The 19,760-nt window shown below is 42.4% G+C and overlaps 1 protein-coding gene across 7 annotated transcripts in view; it reads left to right on the forward strand.

The window, feature by feature from the left end:
- Positions 1-1,930: 1,930 nt before the first annotated feature.
- LOC121556942 (interleukin-1 receptor accessory protein-like 1) overlaps positions 1,931-19,760 on the forward strand; it is a 277,390-nt gene continuing 259,560 nt past the window's right edge. For 6 of the 7 annotated variants that reach the window (XM_045214201.1, XM_045214205.1, XM_045214204.1 and 3 more), the window contains exons 1-2: positions 1,931-2,179; positions 17,838-17,939. In XM_045214201.1, coding sequence (XP_045070136.1) covers positions 17,858-17,939 — 82 coding nt within the window. In that variant the 5' untranslated portion in view covers positions 1,931-2,179; positions 17,838-17,857. Of the gene's footprint in view, positions 2,727-17,837; positions 17,940-19,760 lie in introns of all 7 variants that reach the window. The other variant, XM_045214202.1, reaches the window with a different exon arrangement.

Genomic DNA, 19,760 nt, shown 5'->3' on the forward strand with positions numbered 1-19,760 from the left:
CCCCAGCCAGAGCCTGGACTTGAACCCGATCAAACATCTCTGGAGAGACCTGAAAATAGCTGTGCAGCAATGCTCCCCATCCAACCTGACACAGCTTGAGAGGATATGCAGAGAAGAATGGGAGAAACTCCCCAAATGCAGGTGTGCCAAGCTTGTAGCGTCATACTCAAGAAGACTCGAGGCTGTAATCGCTGCCAAAGGTGCTTCAACAAAGTACTGAGTAAAGGGTTTGAATACTTATGCAATTGTGATATTTCAGTTTTCTATTATTAATAATTGTGCATACATTTCGAAAAACCTGTTTTTTGCTTTGTCATAATGGGGTATTTTGTGTAGATTGATTAGGGGTGGGGTGGGGGGACAATTAAATACATTTTTGAATAAGGCTGTAACGTTACAAAATGTGGAAAAAGTCAAGGTGTCTGAATACTTTCCGAATGCTTTGGGATCGGATGACATGACCTGGCACTGTCCACAATTTATCACCTGAACAAGCCAACCAGGACCCAAGACGTGATGACAAATCTGGAACGAACCCAAGTCGATCATCTCTAAGGCCATAGGACAGGCAGCAGAACAGCAGGGGTCTTCTCACTACGCAACGTGATCCAGTGCAATAGTATGAACATGTAAGTCGTCCTGGATAAGAGCGTCTGCTAAATGACTAAAATGTAAATGGTTCCGAGCGTTTCCTATTATTCTGTAGTAAATCCGAGACACTCCAATTAGTATGATATGTTATATTTTGTATGGTATATATTAATTTTTGGATGTCCATCAACCATTTTGTATGATAATTACAATTCGTCTGATATGTTACAAATTGTAATTTGTACAATTTGTTGCAAATCGGAATTCGTACAAAATGATACGAATTTGCAAAATGTACAATATGTAACGAATTTGAAAAAATTACAATTTGTTTTGGCTAACATTAGCTAGGGGTGGCTAGCTGGTTAACACTAACATTTGCTAGCTGTCTAACATTAGCTAGGCTAGGGGTTAGGGTTTAATATTAAAGGGTTAAGGTTAGGGTTGGGGGAAGGGTTAGCTAAATGGGTTAAGGTTAGGGTTATGGGAGGGGTTAGCTAACATACTAAGTAGTTGCAAAGTTGCTAATTACCTCAAATGCTAAAGTTGTCCTTGATGAGATATGAACACACAACCTTTGGGTTGCTAGACATTCGCGTTATATGCTAATTTGAGTGTCCCGGATTTAAGTTTACTATGTTATTTCTAGGCTATGAAAATAGTCTGCGGTACGTAAAGTGTAAACACTGCAATATTACATGCATGTGTTCCATTTAAATGCTACACATTAAACCAGGCTAGTGTATCACCCAGTGAAGCCTTATCATTTGAAAGTGTTCAATTTGTGTTGACACCCCCGTTGGTCTTCAAAATTATTACATTTAGACTATTTCTGTGTGTGCAAAATAATAAATCACCGTAAGGAGACAATATGCTATTTGTTGACATTTTGGGGCATGTCCAACTCCAAACACAAATTTCTCACCTATGCCATGGGTACCCAAACTTTTTCAGTCAGGCATTGGGGAACCCCCCCCCCCCTGCTCTAAGGTATGCAATGACTGACATAACAAGAGGAAAACTGATGATGCACTACCCAATTTAGAAATTGCACCTTGTACATTTTACTATTAAAACTTTTAGGAGTAAGTTGAAAGTTGGACTGATTCCCCCAAAAAATATGTTTATATATTATACTTTTTTTTGGGGGGGGGGACCCCTGCGACCCCCCTCCGACCCCTCGCGAGCCCAACAGTTTGGGATCCACTGACCTATACAAAGGTGACTAGATGAATATAGCAATAGTGGACGGTTGGTAGTGTGAGTCTGACTAGAATCTTTTCAGCTTTTTCCATTGGGCGGCAGTACGTCTATCTTGAAACTTGAGAACTGCATTGCCTACCCGTCCACATAGTGACTGCGGTCTAGCTAGGGCGGGGGAATGAATCTGGTGTCTGGAAATACATAAATAAATGCAAATTAACGGCAAGGCAAATACTATTCAGACCTGTATTTCTAGTTTCATATTTGGACTGTATGCCCATCTGTTTTCTCCATCCACTGATTTTTTTCACGGGTGCGTCTGTTGGTGCACGAGGACTCTGCGCGGGCTCTTGGACCTGGAGGACGCATCCATCAAGCTCCGATTGTGAGTGTTCGCATAGCTGTACACTGAAGGAATGCCTTATCGGATGTGATATTACAGAATACTTGTGAAATATAGCCTACATTATAGATAGGTCTCTGCCGCGCTGCAGCCTGTGAGGACTGCACGAGTTTTTTTGGGTGGAAATTGTGTGTTTCGCAGTGGAGAGGTTTGGGTGACTATTTATAACCAAGGATCGGCAGTCTGGAAGGTTTGATTTTCTCCATTATATGTCAACCTTTTTCCTCTATCGTAATAGATTTTCCCTCCGCCACCGGTCTCAATATTATTTTCAAGTGACCATCTGCACCTTTTTTATTCGGTACTGAAAAAAGCAGATTACATGCATATGTTCTTTGGATTAGACCTCCCTCTGGACAACTTGGCTTTTGCGTGAATGGGATATCTGTGTATTAGGCATATTGTTCACCGACCTTTGTATAAAGAGACGAGGCAGGTTATTAACATTAGCCTACACCGGCATTGTGATGGTGAGCTTTTATAATCTGAATTGACAGCGGAATAGGATCATTTTGGAAACTGCTTGTGGGTAAGTTCATATGTTTTATTATCAGTGCAGCAATATCAAGTTTCTTGATTAAAACATTTAAATGTACTCGATGCAACACATTGGTTCTATCGTCAGGAGTCTATTCTATTTCAAACATGAAAAACATTTAGATTTTTTGTGAAACCTGAATGTTATATGTAGCAATTTGAATGAGGTCCTTCCATAGTAGCAGTGCCTTTAGTCCCTCGAGTTCTCCACCTCCCAGCAGTTTATGCGCATTGTAACGAATATTCCTTTCTACAGCTCGTTACGCATGGATTCATATGCGTTGGGCACTAGAGCACTCTTTGTGGATGTTTGAAATTGTATCATGTTCATTGCGCATAGGCTACATTACGCTACTTGATAAGCCTACTGTAATTTATTTGAACGTCATTTATATCTGTTAAAAGTTGTCACTCAGTGAAAATGTCCACTGCAGCAATGGCAAATTATTGCTGAAAAATATAAAGATTTTATGACAAGAGTGAAACGATCATGTCTCTGATCATAAATGTGTTTGCGTCCGCGTTAGTGCCTGCTTGTGTGCGTCCATGATGGATATATATATATATTTTTTTTATGTAGGCTGATTATAGGCAAACCGTTAGCTGTAGTTGTTACCCTTAATATATTTTACAAATACGATATTTCAACAGATAGGGAATTTAAGATACATTTAAGATATAGCGTGTGTAGACTAATGGCGTAACTGCAGGTTGCAAAGTTGTGTGGCGCTGGAGAGATGCGCGTGTGCATTCTCAGCTGTAGATTGGACTAAATCCCCAAATCACTGGAAGACGCGCGAGGCATTGATCTGTCCGTTCATGTGAAGTGTGCGAATAGGTCACCAGTGAATTCCACCTTGAAATGAATGTGACAGATAGCTCAGGGAAATTAGGATTTGGATCTTGGATTACCCACTAAACCACTATGCTTAGCCACTGTGCCGTCAATGCATATGGGCCGGTGAAGGGATCATGAATGTGATAACCAAGGATGCACCGTTTCTCTCACATCCCAGACCCCCAAAAAATGACAAGGTCGACATAAGCAACATTCAAGTGCTGTTTAACCCGTGGTGCTGAAATGACAGCTCCCAGACAGTCGACAGATTGAAGAGACGAATATTAACCTGGGTTGTAATCATTAGTCCAAACCGTTGCAAACAGTTTGGACTAAAGCGAGAGTTTCTATTGGACAAATCCAGGTAGGTCCCTCCCGGTTTCGTTCCGTTTGCTTTCGTTTGGTTCTGTTTGGTTCCTAGCGACTACACACCTGCATGTGTAGGTTACAACACAGGTGTCTGCCTCAAGTAGACCTACTGCACCAAAACGGTCAAACTAAGTTTATTTGGCTGGACATGCAATTTTGCTCTAGCTAACTGCTTTCACTCAATTCATTTGGGTTGATTCAAACACAGCAACAATGTTATAGAAGACATGCAGTAATATCTGATGGGGGAGCAGTGGCCACTTAACCCGCTGGGCACACACTGGTTGAATCAACGTTGATTCCACATAATTTCAATGAAATTCAACGTGGAATAGACATTGAATTGACGTCTGTGCCCAGTGGGAAGGAAGACCCTGTGGTCAGATATTGAGCTGTCTTGAATGCTTCTCACAGTAATTGGTCAGACAATATAGATGCTATTAAGATTAGAATGATTCATCCATTTCAATTCAGAATGTGATGCAGGTACAGGCCTGCATTAGCAGCATTTTGTTACAATAACATGCACATCATTCAAATATAATGTGTATTTTTAATACTGTATGTCCAGTAATGACACAGTAAAGATCAAAATGTATGATTTGAGGAACCACAAGACAGCACAGCAGTTTTCCGGGCTCATTAGGACGTTGGTTGCATGCATGCATTCTGGTTAGCATCTGCATATGTTCAGGGGAGCCGTCATAAGCACTGATCTCCTCCTTGATTGATACTTTTAATTTTCAAGGAGCTGTAACCGAGGCTCCAGCCCCAACCTGCAGTCAAGCGGCAGCGAGAGACTCAAAGGCTTTCAAATGATGGAGTTCATTAATGTTGTGGGAAATAAGGGTGTCTGGCTATGGAACATTGGCTCAGTGCTGAGGAGTGATTGGATTGGTTAGGATTTGTGAGGGAGGCACTGAGGGAAGGTACGACTTTATCGTTGTTATTAGATTACATTAATAATGCTCTGATGGAAATGAAAGAACACTGACTTTGAGGAGAGAAGGAGTGAGGGAAGGAGAGAGAGGCAGGGGGAGAGAGATGGAGCTAGGGAGAGGGAGCTAGGGAGGGTGAGAGATGGAGGGATTGGGGAGGAGGGATGGAGATAGGGAGAAAGAATGTGAGAAAAGAGAGAGTAAGGGAGACAGAGAGAGAGAGAGAGAGAGAGAGAGAGAGAGAGAAAGAAAGAAAGAGAGAAAGGGAAATGGAAATGGAGAGAAACCATAGAGGATTGTCAGTTTCATGCTTGAGTGTTTGTGGTGTTTCCACCCTAGTTTAAGGACCTATGGGTCTAAGACATCCATTTTTCACCTCTTAATGGTCGGTCACAAAGATAAACATTCCCACTGGGCACAGATGTCTTTTCAGCATCTAGTTTTGATTTACATTTGGTTGAGTTGTCAATTAATGTGAAATCAACAAAAATTGTCATCATGTCATTGGATTTAGGTTAAAAGTTGGGTGAAAAACAGACGAAATTCCCTTAAGTTTGTGCAAATCCAAGCAGTTTTCCACATTGTTTCAACCATTTTGTTTGGTTGAAATGACATGTTAACAATGGTTAATTCAACCACTTTTGGGGTTGCTCACAGGTGTATAAAATCGAGCACACAGCCATGCAATCTCTATAGACAATCACTGGCAGTAGAATAGCCTTACTGATGAGCTCAGTGACTTTCAATTTGACACCGTCATAGGATGCCACCTTTCCAACATAACAATTAGTCAAATTTCTGCCCAGTTAGAGCTGCCCCGGTCAACTGTAAGTGCTGTTATTGTGAAGTGGAAATATCTAGGAGCAACAACGACTCAGCCACAAAGTGATAGGCCATACAAGCTCACAGAACGGGACCGCCGAGTGCTGAAGCGCGTTGCAACACTCACTACCAAGTTCCAAACTGCCTCTGGAAGCAACGTCAGCACAATAACTGTTTGTCGGGACCTTCATGAAATTAGTTTCCATGGCCGAGCAGCCGCACACAAGCCTAAGATCACCATGCGCAAAGCCAAGTGTCGGCTGGAGTGGTGTAAAGCTCGCCGCTATTGGACAATGGAGCAGTGGAAACGCGTTCTCTGGAGCGATGAATCACGCTTCAACATCTGGCAGTCCGACGGACAAATCTGGGTTTGGCGGTTGCCAGGAGAACGCTACCTGCCCCAATGCATAGTTCCAACTGTAAAGTTTGGTGGAGGAGGAATAATGGTCTGGGGCTGTTTTTCATGGTTCGGGCTAGGACCCTTAGTTTCAATGAAGGGAAATCTTGTTCCCGACCTCACTAATGCTCTTGTGGCTGAGTGGAAGCAAGTCCCTGCAGCAATGTTCCAACATCTAGTGGAAAGCCTTCCCAGAAGAAATCTTTAAAGAAATCCAATTCCCTTGATGAGTTTTCAGCCTATTTTCCGCCCAAGTAATTTTTTTATCCTAGATCCACATTAAAGCAATCAGAGGCTATTGATCTGACACTGAGCTATTTATTTTCACTGGCAGCATTCTCTCCATGTAAAGACATGTTTGATAGATCAGGTAGATTACTAGATGTCCAAGCATCAGTCACTGAGCCCATAGAACATCTAAGACAAGGCAGCTGTATGAATACCAAGTCACTGTTTCAGCCTGTCTGTGTCTTGGACTTCCTGTCACATTCATGCTGCTACAAGTCGTTAGAAATATATTTCTGAGTAACATGAGTGTATTAAGTGTATTGCTCTAAAATACTTGTATAGTCCTCATTGATGAGTTTCCTCATTGATGTGTTTCATTGATGTGTTTCTATTGGCTATTGAGGTCATGTACAACCTCCTCCTCCCTCCCTCCTTCAGGGTCACGTTATGATGAAGGGATATGAATGAACATGTTGGTTAGCTGTTCCCTAATACCCTTCCTGTAGAGAGGGAACTAACAGGAACCCTTGGAAATGGAAATCATTTAAACTGACTTTGTTGGAGGGATGCAGTCTTTACGAAAACACTTGTGCTTCGAAATAGGCCCCTCTTTACAATTGTGGCCCTACAGCTCTCCACTGCTCTTCTCAAAGCCCTCTGTCTGATTATCATTCAGTGGAGACCAACAGCAAAACATATTTTCTCTCTGTGAAGTCGTTTTCACGGGGCTCTTATTTCTTTAGATCAGGCGATCTCAGATGGAGAGAAAAAAATACCATCTCTGTACAGAAATGAAGGTATCCAATCTTCTATCTATCTGTCAGGTAGACAGTGTGAGTGTACCGTTCACATCCGACCATGGAATCAGCGGCTTGACTTCATTTAGTGTTTTGGCAGCCCTATCATAACAGAGACAAGCTAATGTAGCTACATAAAAGTCATAATGGAATCGTTTTTCCAACTGTCTGCTTATATTGTAGCTCAGGGAACATATGGAGAGCCTCCCAGAGGAACTGCTAGAAGATGAAAAACTTGTCATTTGTGTCACACACTGAAATAAAGATTAAAGTGATGAAAGTGTTGTCCTTCTCCCCACAGATGAAATTACATTCTGAGGTGTAATCAATTTTTTTTCTTCCTTCTATCTTTTATTTTATGGAAGCTTGAGGCAAGGAAAATAAAAAGATGATGGTTTGTCAGTGATAGAGCATGCAGTCCAGGAGCTAGCCCGCGATAATGGAATTTTCCCCCAAAGCTGTATCCCTGCAACGTTTGCATGTGATCCTAAAAGAGCCTAGACTGCTTAGAAGATGAAGTCGATATGTTTTAGATAGTTGGGAGATAGACGTGTGAAAGGAGATGGGAAATTGTCACGCAGGTAAAAAGCAAAATGGGCAATTTTTTCTTCAATTTCCCCCTTCTCCATTCGGAGCTCTGCTTACCCATTCATGAAGACTCCGTTGTGACACACAGTGCATTACCACAGAGATAAACCTTCCCTCACAATCTGCCTTGCGTTTAAAAAGAACAGAGAGCTTGGATATATTGTGCTGCCAGCTGGATGTCTCTCCACAGTCACTACATGAAGAAGTAGTCAACATGCACCGACTCAGCGTTCGTGACCAATGATATATCCTCAAGAGAAGTGTCCAATTACACAGAGAGCATGTGTTCACATGTCGTTTCTTAAGACTCCTCATTCACAACACTGTGTTGTTCATTTCATGTATTTTCCATTCTAGTCTAGTCAATGGCAAAGGGGAACACATTATTGTATTTGTGTTACTAAACAAACACCAGAGCTGTGGTTTAGATGTGAATGTCCTATTATTTCGGGGCCTTGTTTCGTTCCCAGAATACTGCTGCTGTGTCAACTGCGAATTCGACTGCGAAGCCTTTCCTTGGCGAGAGCCAGCGTTCTCCATGGGCCCTCCACACATCCCCACCATCCCCAGCGAGAGCGGCCCTCAATAGGCCCTGATTTATTGGGCCACTTTATGAGAAGGGCCTGTGGAGTCGGCTCTCCTTGTCCTCCGATATTGAATTCCGCCTGCCTCACATGGAGTGTTTCTCCCCCCCATTGTTTGTCAATGCAGTAAATGCGTGTTGCTCCTATTGTGCTCTCTATGGTAACTAGATCCCCCCCCTTCCAATCCTCCTTATCCTGTCAGTTTAGTGTTGATTGCTGGTGCTGGTTCCATTTCAGGACAGGGTGCCACTCAGAGATGAGTGATACAATCAGAGCATCAAATTGTAGGCAGAGGGGGTACTAATAGGAGGGAAGGAGGGAGGGAGGGAGAGCGGGAGAGAGAGAGAGAGAGAGAGAGAGAGAGAGAGAGAGAGAGAGAGAGAGAGAGGGAGAGAGAGAGGGAGAGAGAGAGGGAGAGAGAGAGAGAGAGAAAGAAAGAAAGAAAGAAAGAAAGAAAGAAAGAAAGAAAGAAAGAAAGAAAGAAAGAGAAAGGGAGAGAGGGAGAGAGAGAGTGCGTGCGCGAGAGAGAGAGAGACATGCCGGTCTGCAAACTCAGCTCTATAGTAACTCCAACACAGTTTTCCCTCCCCACTCGCTGGCTCTTTCAGCCACAACACTTGTCTGTTTTTTCAGGTTGACTTTTCAGCAGACAAATTGACCTTTTTTTGCCATGGGTTCTTACTGTGTCTTTGCCCTCCATTTTCTATTGAGCGAGCCAGTGAGCCGGTTGCTAGGTGGCTGGACTGCTGGAGTTCTAGTTCCGTGTTCCGCTCCCCCTGGGGCTGAACCCTCTGAGACCATCATGTGACGCCCTTGTGGTTCTACGGTGTTTTGGCTTATTAAATGTGAATGTCAGGGCAGTGGTTCAATAAGCCTCCAGTTTCAGGCATGCTTATCTTGATCCAGTTGAGGGAATGGGGGAATTGTTGTTGTATGTTCAGTAACAACCCTCCAGTTTTGTTTACATGTTAATAATGAAGACTACCGAGTCCACTTTCGAGCCATGCTCAGAGGAAGCTGGGATTCTATCATGGGAAGCCTCACGATGTTACAGGACTATGTAATGCATCTATTGATATCATTCTGTTGAAAAGCCATCTGACAATATAAATTAGCTTTAGGAGCTACAGTACTCCTAGGAATGGGACCTATTCTTGTACTGTAGCTCAGCCAATTGTACAATTCACCGCCCCTCCCCCTATCCCCTCCTCCTCCCACCACCCTAACACATGCAATTTACTGCAGTCATCAGTGTGCATATCCTTTGGAATAACAGTAGTAGAAGTCTGTTTCACAGTTCACCAGCTGCTGTGTTTCAGTTTTCTCCCCAGCAGATTGAGTTGATCCTACTGATGGATGATGGAGCACGACACCAGCTCTAGAAGACAGCCTTGTATCAATCATCTTGGCTTCCAGCTACTTCCTCCTTGGCCCCCGTCCCACCTACCTGCCTGCCTGTCAGCCATCTCCCCCCCCCCCTCTCTCTCTCCCTTAATGAGTGGAGTGGAGGGGTGTGTGTCTCCTCCCAACTAGATTGGCCCTCAGTAGGGAACAATGTTAAGTCCCATTTGAGTGGGATGATTGGATCTGAAGGGGTTTCTCTTGGTGTCAAGTGTAGTGGATGGAGGGGGCTTTGGATGTCACGATAAAACGGAGACAGGTGACGGTTGCTAGGTGATAGGTTGGTCTCTCTCCTTTTCTGGAAAAGTTGGCAGATCTCTGGAGAAATTAAGTGCTCTTGTACACTATAATATCTTTCTTTGTACTGTTGAGTGAACTCAAGAGAAGTGAAGATCTCTTATAAAATATAATATATTTATTTGTACTGTTGACAGAACTCAGTAGAAGTGGTCTTATACAATATAATATATTTCTTTGTATTGTTGACAGAACTCAGTAGAAGTGGTCTTATACAATATAATATATTTATTTGTATTGTTGACAGAACTCAATAGAAGTGGTCTTATACAATATAATATCTTTCTTTGTACTGTTGACAGAACTCAGTAGAAGTGGCCTTATACAATATAATATATTTCTTTGTATTGTTGACAGAACTCAGGTGAAATGAAGTTCTCTTATACAATATAATATATTTATATGTACTGTTGACAGAACTCAGGTGAAATGAAGTTCTCTTATACAATATAATATATTTGTGCTGTTGACAGAACTCAGGAGAAATGAAGTTCTCTTATACAATATAATATATTTATATGTACTGTTGACAGAACTCAGGAGAAATTAAGTTATCTTATACAATATAATATATTTCTATATACTTTGCTCACGGACAATGCTAACCAACATTCTTGTGTAGTGTGGTGAGCCCTCTTGTAGCAGGTTAAGGTTTATGGAAACTGGTCTGAATTTCTGTGATTTTTGGGTTGTAAACTATATATGAACAACTCTGTCATTTCCATGTAAAAGGGTTGAGCTGAGTCTTGCTCAGCAAGGGGAAAGAATGGGCCATAAAGCCTAATGCGTTGCCTGAATAATGCAGGTGTGCAATTTCAATAGTGGGGCAGCGAGCGAGCAGTCTGAGCTGTACTGTGTGTTTGGAGGAGAGATTTGAGATGGATGGCTTATCTTTTATTAAACATGCGGTCGGTGTGGAGGAAAGGCTACTGTACTGACAGAAGCTCTGCTCTCCTCTCACTCCTCTCTTCTCCTCCTGGGGATGATTTATCCCCTCCTCCCTTCCCTCTCTCCTGTCCTTAATTTTCATCCTCAGGACGGGGCTCCAGCCGGGCTCTCCCCTGGACCCCTGAGCCCCTTCCGCCGCCACGGCCTATCCAATAAGAAGGCTTCATTAGTTTTATCTTTATTTCCCTGCTGCTCGGCTACGGCTGGGCCGAGCTGGGATACAGAGGGAGTTAACAGGCAGGTCAGGCATCTGAGGGGGATTGAACAGGAGTCCTCCAGGTCCTCCAGGCCTTGTGTGTTTTCAGGTTTTATTGAGCTGAAACGATTGGTAGAGCAGAGAAGTAGCAGAGGTTGATAAGGATGGGGGGGGGGGATGAATCTGCAGTGAATTGGATTTCAAATTAGGGCTATGTGGTGTGTGATGTGTGACTGATGAAGGATAGCCATCTCCTGTCACCTCCAAAGTGTTTATCGGTACTGACTGAGCACTGCTGCCTTCCTGGAAGCTTTTTGGAAAGGTGTGTTTGTGACGGATATTGCTTCAGATCTATCGTCATTGCCAGTCATTTAATCACTGTAGGGTTGAGGTACATTATGGAATTAAAACTTCATCCATGTTTACTTTAAAAGCTTCTTAGCTTTAACCAAGGAAAATTACAACCACTAAGGGCAATGAATTGCCAGTGTTTAAGAGTATATAAAACTTTCCTTTGTTTTAGACTTTGCTGAAACAACAGAGAGTAACTATTGTTCTTGTCAGGTGGGAACAGGGGACTTGTTACAGACATCACTCTCACTGTTATTTCAAAAGTGGACAAATCTTGTCAGATTGCTCTGGGTCTTTTCCCCACAAGAGAAAATAGCAAGCTCCCTGTAAATTGTTCTCTCCCCATTCTCTCTGATGTGGTTCACTCAAAATAAAGTCTCCCTCTGTCCTGGCCACGTGGCCAGCAGTTCTCATATTGTCAGAATACAGGCCTTCACCTCTGCATCAAGTCTATTTAATTGGACATCCACATCCTTATTAAGGAAAGCCGCAATAGTATTCCTTGCCTGGCACACAAAGCCCATAAGTCAGTATTGCCTTATGCGGCGTCATTTTGGGGTCCACTCCACTGATTGTGTCACACAGGACTTCTCTAGGTGATTAATCTAAATAAGCAGAGGGGGCATTTTGGGGAAGCTGTAGCAGGTGGTGTTAGCACAGTGCTCTGCACCTTCTGCTTATTAACCCTGACCCCCAATGGCCGGGAGACTTGAGCCCACTGGCTCGCAGTTGCACCGCTCTCTCTGGCTTCACAGAATAATACAAATGATGCAAGTCGTTCACCAACTAGAGAACTTTTCCCCACGCTGCATGACTCAAAAGGAGAGACAGAGTGGAAGTGGAAACAAGGGTCCAACTTTCTATTTTGACACCATGTAGAGGGGAATTGAGATGAAAAGCGCCTTGTGATTTTTCTTTTGAAAGCGTGATTTGTGGAAATTGGCTGTGATTTTTTTATTGGTTACTTGACTCTATTGGAACATGTCGCTCATAGAAGCGGTCGCAAAAAGGTGTTATTTCACCAATTTCAGGTCAAATACAATACCTTGCACCTCATGAGAAATGTCAATCTCAAGTATAGACCCCCTTTGTTGTGCCTTCACTTTCTGCAAAGGATTCCAGTTTTCAACAAGGTGTCACACTAGTCACGTGCAGTGGCGGAGAATGACGCCAGCCACAAAGAGGCAGTGTACTCTATTTAATGCTGTTTCATGCTGTTTCCGGTCCATAGGGAAACTGAAAGCCCTGGGACCTACACTATAACAGCATGCACAGGGGGTCTAAGCTAACATATTTAATTCATTTAATTTGGAATTACTGATGTTAACCAATGCAAACACATTGAATAACAGATTCACTACATGGAACAACAGATAGTCCCCCAAAAAATCTAAAGGAAGTTCATTCTGAAGTCTCTGTCCTATATCTGAGAGATATAAGAAAGATCAGAAAACAATGTATTTATCCCATTATTTGAGGCACTAAACTATATCCATATATACTTCCTTTCAATTTTTAATCTGGTACCGGGGACCTTCACACGAGTCTTGTGAGGCTTGTGGGCGGAGAACACCATCGTGTCCGTGGGAGTCTCAGCTTTCCACAGAGGGGTCATGTTAGTGGGTGTCCCAAACCGTTTGGATGCTACAGACGTTTTCGTGAGAAGACCGATCTTCAGGATGTCTCATGGTCTGACAAACACCACTGTAGCTATGCCACCTTTCACCACAGATGTGGAAGGGCGACATCGCCGGATGCGGTGGATTGAGACGCAGCCCACGCAAAAAAACAGATACGGTATCTCTAGCTTAAACACATGTATTTTAATGGGGATTTTTTTATTATGTTAATTAGGTATACGCGGGGGCGCGGAAATTGTAGGCCAAGGGTTAAAGTGGGTTCAGTGTGAGAGTGTGTACAGTATGTACAGGTCATGGAACAGCTTGAATTGGGAATAGTTAATAATGTATGTCCTATTGGGGGTTACTGGCAGCATACAGACAAACTCTCTCTCTCTCTCTCTCTCTCTCTCTCTCTCTCTCTCTCTCTCTCTCTCTCTCTCTCTCTCTCTCTCTCTCTCTCTCTCTCTCTCTCTCTCTCTCTCTCTCTCTCTCTCTCTCTCTCTCTCTCTCTCTCTCTCTCCCCCCCTTTTCTCTAGTCTCTCTTTCTCTCTCTCGCTATCTCTTTCTGTCTCTCTCTCTCTCTCTCTCTCTCTCTCTCTCTCTCTCTCTCTCTCTCTCTCTCTCTCTCTCTCTCTCTCTCTCTCTCTCTCTCCCCCCCTTTTCTCTAGTCTCTCTTTCTCTCTATCTCTCTTTCCATTTTGTATTTTCCTATATAGTCAGTGATATGTTCTATTATCTAGCAAATCTTGCATATCTTGTTTCATAGTTCACACAGGGAATTGATAACAGCACCATAGAAGGGACAACTGCAGATGTTCTTCATGATCTATTACAGGGGTTGAGGTCAATAGCTGTGCTCACTGAGATCTTTTCAGATACAGTATGTTTTATTCTAATGACTGTGCTGCTCGACAATGGAGTATAATAGCAAATAATTCAACAGCAAATCAGTCGGTTAAGATTCTATTTTCAAAAATACCTATGTTCTAAGTTTGCTAAGAGTTGTGAGAGAAATGCCTGGCATGACACCTGATGTCTGCTCCAATCTCCTCCATATACTCTACTCCTTACTGTATAGGCAGTATGACAGCGGATGGGGGGATCATCTGAAATTGAATAATTAGGGTTGCAAAATTCTGGGAACGTTCAATAAATTCCCTGGTTTTCCCGAAATCCAGTTTGGTGGATTCCTGGAATCAAGAGGGAATAAGAAGGAAATCCAGAATCCTCCAACCAGGATTTATGGAAAACCAAGGAATTTATTGAAATAATTATGTGTGCAGAGCCGGGGTTTACGTGTGTGGGTGTACGTGTGTTGAGGGTATAAGGGCTTGCAACTGTTTCTCACAAATAGAAATGTTAATAACTCGCAAAAGCAGCAGGCACATAACGTTTTCACCTCCACTCCTCTATGGAGAGAGGGAGGGAGGAGGAGAGAGGGAAGGGGGAGGAGAGAGGGAGGGGGGAGGGAGGAGAGAGGGAGGGGGGAGGAGAGAGGGAGGGGGGGTTGGAAGACACATTTTTCTGTGCCGGTGCTCCTCTAGTAAGAGCCACTAGTGAGAAAGTGCCCTTCTCTGGCAGAACCTTCAAGACAGTAATTGAATTTGGTTGAATCCAACAGTGGGATAAATACAGGGACTAATAGACAGGGACTAAGAGACAAGGAGGTAGGGGGGTGAGGAAAAACAACTGGACAACAACTGCAGCCGACAGTACATTCTGAGGAGCTTCCTCCTTTTGCAGACCCTCCTAATTCAGTGGTTGTGGACCATCAGTGAGTTGCTTGTATGTTGTCGTCATGGATCGCTGCAGCAGCGGGGTAGTAGGCTGCACTACACTACAACACGGAGCTCATGTCAATTCTGATGCTCCCCTCCCACACTGTGGGCTGTGTAAATAGCTAGCACTTGATTCTCTCCTCTCATTATTGGGGGAAACACACTCTGAAGTACGAGAGGTTGATAGTCACATATTAATCAGTATCCACTTGAAATCACTGATTATGAGAATTATGATGGTAAATATTTCATACAAACATGAGTAGCAATTAATTTTACGACACGTAGTTTCCCAGCTGTTTACTAAGAAATGGCATGGTAAATGGTCATAACACAGTAATAACGTAGGAATTTCTGTTTTAGCGACCTATTCACAATTAAGCAGCACTATCTATGTATCACGGAACAACTAAATATCTGCCTTGCATTTTCAATCCAAACCACTGCTATGGTAGTGAGCTTGCAGTTCCAGGAGCGTATTATAGTCATATTTTGAATTCTGTCATATGTTTAAGCCTATAATCCCTATTTATTCTGTTTTTTATATACTCTGGACTATGACCACCAGCAGACGACTTGTTAGCTCATCAGGAACAATACACTGAGGTAGACAAATACGCCTCTATTGTTATTCAGGGTTATTATTCAATATCACCAACTTTAAGTACCTCCTATCGCATTGAACACCATGTATCTTCGTCTTCTGAATGGCAACAACATTTACATGCAATGCACTGGTGTCCAATCACAGTTATCACTGGAGGCTAGTGATCCTAGGCGAATGTGTCTATTTAATCATTGTGTGCTCTGTTCATGAGAGAGGGACCACATCAAGAGTATCTTTGGTGCTAATGATTATAGCGGCACGAGAGAGAACGCTAATTAAAATGATAATATTTGGGTTTGTTTTGTTGTTTTAGTGTAGTGAGGGGGTGACTGCTGAAGTGTTGTTAGCCAGCTAGCGCCCAACGCTACAATGGCCCTTTCATAGCGGGGTGGTTTGCGGTGGTGTCGTCATCCTTGGCTGCAGTCTAATCTGGAACTGCCACACTAACTCTGTCTCCTAAGGCTTATTGTGGCTTACCGGGATCCCACCTCCAGATTCTGTGTAGTGTCTTTGTCGGGTACTAAATGTCAACATGAAGTTTTTAAACATTGGAAGCTAGCACGTTGAAATGGGGGAGCTTGCCTCATGACATTATTGGCAGTCTTTGGGCTGCTTCTTTATTTGTTGCTAGATCATACAACCACCCCCAAAACAATGGCCTAACCCCAGAGGAATTCAGATTAGAATTGATTATGGAAAGGATTAGGGAGCAGGTAAAGTTAACATGTTAGTTAGCATGGCAACGAAGCCAGATATATTACTCACTACTTTGACACAGCTTCTTCTTTGATGAAGTTCATTTTATATGGGTGCATGATAATAAATCCTAAAAGAAAGGGGGAAAAAAATACTTTTGGAGAAAGGATTTGCATACTGGCATAATTTTATTTGAAAGGCTAATTGCAGATGTGTAGGCAGCTGTAGAACATGAAATCAAATATTTGTTTTCCCCATTTTGATCTGTGATCTAGACGAGTAAATGATGATTAAATGATTTGCACGTGGCGTTATCTGAAAGCCACATTTCATTTAACATAACAGCTGTGTTTATACAGGCAGCCCAATTCTCATATTTTTTCAACTAATTGGTATTTTGACCAATCACATCTGATCTTTTCACATCAGATCTTTTTCAGAGCTGATCTGATTGGTCAAAAAAGCCTATTTTGTCCAGGCCTTACATTTCTTTATTTTGTTTGTCCTGTGCAGTTGTAAATCAAAGAAATACACGTGTGAACACCAAACTTCTTTTTCAATTTCAACTTATTTTAGAAGAAATAGTCAATCGTGCAAGGGTGCCTTCTTCTTCTACTATCTTGTGTAATCCACCTTCAATCTGGTGATTGGCTGTAAATTGACCTTCAGAATCTTTTACTCATGACCTTTGGCCCGGTGTGTTCCTTTCGGTACAACTACTGTAGCTATGTTCTTGATTTGACACATAGCCTTACAATAGGCCTACATACATAACGAATACTGTACCTCCACTCACCCTTCAGGGGTTCCTGTTATTGATTGTTAGTGTTACAGCCATTCCTACTGGGGACATACTGGTTTAGTCAATCTTGTTTCCACATCATTTCAATGAAATGATGTTGAACCAACGTGAAATATACATTAAATTGACGTCTGTGCTCAGTGGGTTGTTTCACTGTTTTAGATTTGAACATTGTTTTTAAAATGATTGCAAGCATAAGGGAATGTATGTGGGCTTAAATATTTGTATGATTGCTGCCATTTCCAAATAATAGGTTTGCCTTCCCTTACGAAAAAAAAATGGCAGTCAGAGTGCAGTAGTATTGCAGTATGCAGCCAATACTGCATCCAAAATAAAAAATGTTTTAACTGCAGTAATTTGCAGTGTAACTGCAGTTAGAGTTACTGCGTCCAAAATACCACAGTCGACTGCAGTTACTGCAATCTTTTTTTGTAAGGGATGAGGTTATACTCTATCATGATTCACTTCTTTATGTTTTATTTCATTCTTAAACCATGGAGCAACATATTCAGGATACACCTTTTCCCTTCCAAACTGAATCTAATACATGAGGTGCTCCGTCATGATTGTGGTCTATAATACCCCATGCTTTAGACTAAATGAGTATCTAGGAAGAGTGAGGGAGCTGTTGAAGCCAGTTAAAGTGATTTATAGCATTTATAATGGTTGGGTGTACTTTGTCGCTCTTTAGAGGTATAAAAACAAAGATGACTGTTTAGATTTAGTGTGTTTCTTGATTTATATTTTATCTACAAAGCGCATTATCTATTCTAAAGGATTTGTTCATTGTTCTTACCTTTATGGATAGTCTATAACCTCTCTCTCCTCTCCTCTAACCCCATAGGACACTTGGCCAGGTGAAAAATGAAAGCTCCCATCACACTCCAGATTCTTCTCTATGCTGCTGTGGTCCGAGGTTTCAAAACAGTGTCCAAGAGAGGCTCAGGTACGTCTCCATGTAATTGTCTGTTAGCTGTCTGTCATTCCAGCCCTGTGGTTGAACCTCTCCAGGTATTGGAATCATGGAGAGAAGAGTGTGTGATTGAGTCAACTAAAGTGTGGTTGGTTGGAGTTGATGTTGGATGATGAATACCCATAAATCAAAGGAAGGTCCAAATGGAATCTGTTGTTTTCCATCAACTTTTAAGAGCAATGGCATTTTTTATGTTACATTTCTATACCTGTCCATGCACTAATGCTAAGAAAATTAGAAAATTGGCTTTTAGTTCTATTGAGTGCGGTCGGTTCAGGCTCCAATCTGGGCTGCTATTTATTATTAACCATCTTCGGGTTGCCTTGGCGTTTGTCAAATAAGCACTATCCACCCCTGACATTGACAGATGGCATCTCCAATTCAGAAGAGAATGTCTGTCTCCCAAACACACTCACAGCTCCATCCCTCTTTATCGCCTCTCTCTCTCTCTCTCTCTCTCTCTCTCTCTCTCTCTCTCTCTCTCTCTCTCTCTCTCTCTCTCTCTCTCTCTCTCTCTCGCTCTCTCTCTCTCTCGCTCTCTCGCTCTGTCTCTCACTCTGTCTCTCTCTCTCTCTCTCTCTGTCTCTCTCTCTCTCTCGCTATCTCTTTCTGTCTCTCTGTCTCTCTCTATCTCACTCTCTGTCTCTCTCTCTCTGTCTCTCTCTCTGTCTCTCTCTTTCTCTCTCTCTCTCTCTCCCTGTCTCTCCCTCCATATCTCTCTCCCTTCCCTGATGTGTGAACTTTAAGCTAACAAGAGAACAAATTTGACTGTACAACAAAACTACTGATCAGCCTGCCACTCTGCTACACTAAGACAGCACCTTCAGCTGCAGAGTGGGCTTTAAAAGCAACAGCATTGTGTGTTCTTCTGTAGTGGTCCATGGAACAGTTGGATAATGGATCTGTCTCAGCCTTTCCACATGTTTACGCTCAAATGTTTCTTTAACAGCAGTAAACAGTCCATTTGCAATCTCAGAGTCAAGTGCTTTCAACAATGGATGGCATATGCCATTCATTCGCACTCTTCAAATAATAGTCACTTCTCAGTTGAGGTCCTGCAGCATCCTGCATCTCACGACAGTCTCAATAAAATTACCTTGGCTTTGTGTGATATATTGTAAAGTCATGGCAAACATAGCAGTATATTGTGAAGTTGTATATTGTAAAGCCTTGTCCATGTTTTCAGGGCTAGCAGTATAGTATGAAGGAAAAAGACTGTAGCAGACTGTAGCATGATGAAGACATGTGTTCATGCTAGATATCAGTGGTGTTACAGTAAGGGAGATCAGTAGTGTTACAGTAAGGATTATCAGTAGTGTTACAGTAAGGGATATATGTGGTATTACAGTAAGGTATATCAGTGGTATTACAGTAAGGGATATAAGTGGTGTTACAGTAAGGTATATCAGTGGTATTACAGTAAGGGATATCAGTGGTATTACAGTAAGGGATAAAAGTGGTGTTACAGTAAGGTATATCAGTGGTATTACAGTAAGGGGGATAAGTGGTGTTACAGTAAGGGATATCAGTGGTATTACAGTAAGGGATATCAGTTGCGTTACAGTAAGAATTATCTGTGTTATTGCAGTAAGGGGTATCAGTGGTATTACAGTAAGGGATATCAGTGGTGTTACAGTAAGGGGTAGCAGTGGTCTTGCAGTAAGGGATATCAGTGGTGTTACAGTAAGGGGTAGCAGTGGTCTTACAGTAAGGGATATCAGTGGTATTACAGTAAGGAATATCAGTGGTGTTACAGTAAGGGATATCAGTGGTGAGATATCAGTGGTGTTACAG

Source organism: Coregonus clupeaformis, unplaced genomic scaffold (assembly GCF_020615455.1).
Source record: "Coregonus clupeaformis isolate EN_2021a unplaced genomic scaffold, ASM2061545v1 scaf0215, whole genome shotgun sequence".
Classification (NCBI taxonomy): domain Eukaryota; kingdom Metazoa; phylum Chordata; class Actinopteri; order Salmoniformes; family Salmonidae; genus Coregonus; species Coregonus clupeaformis.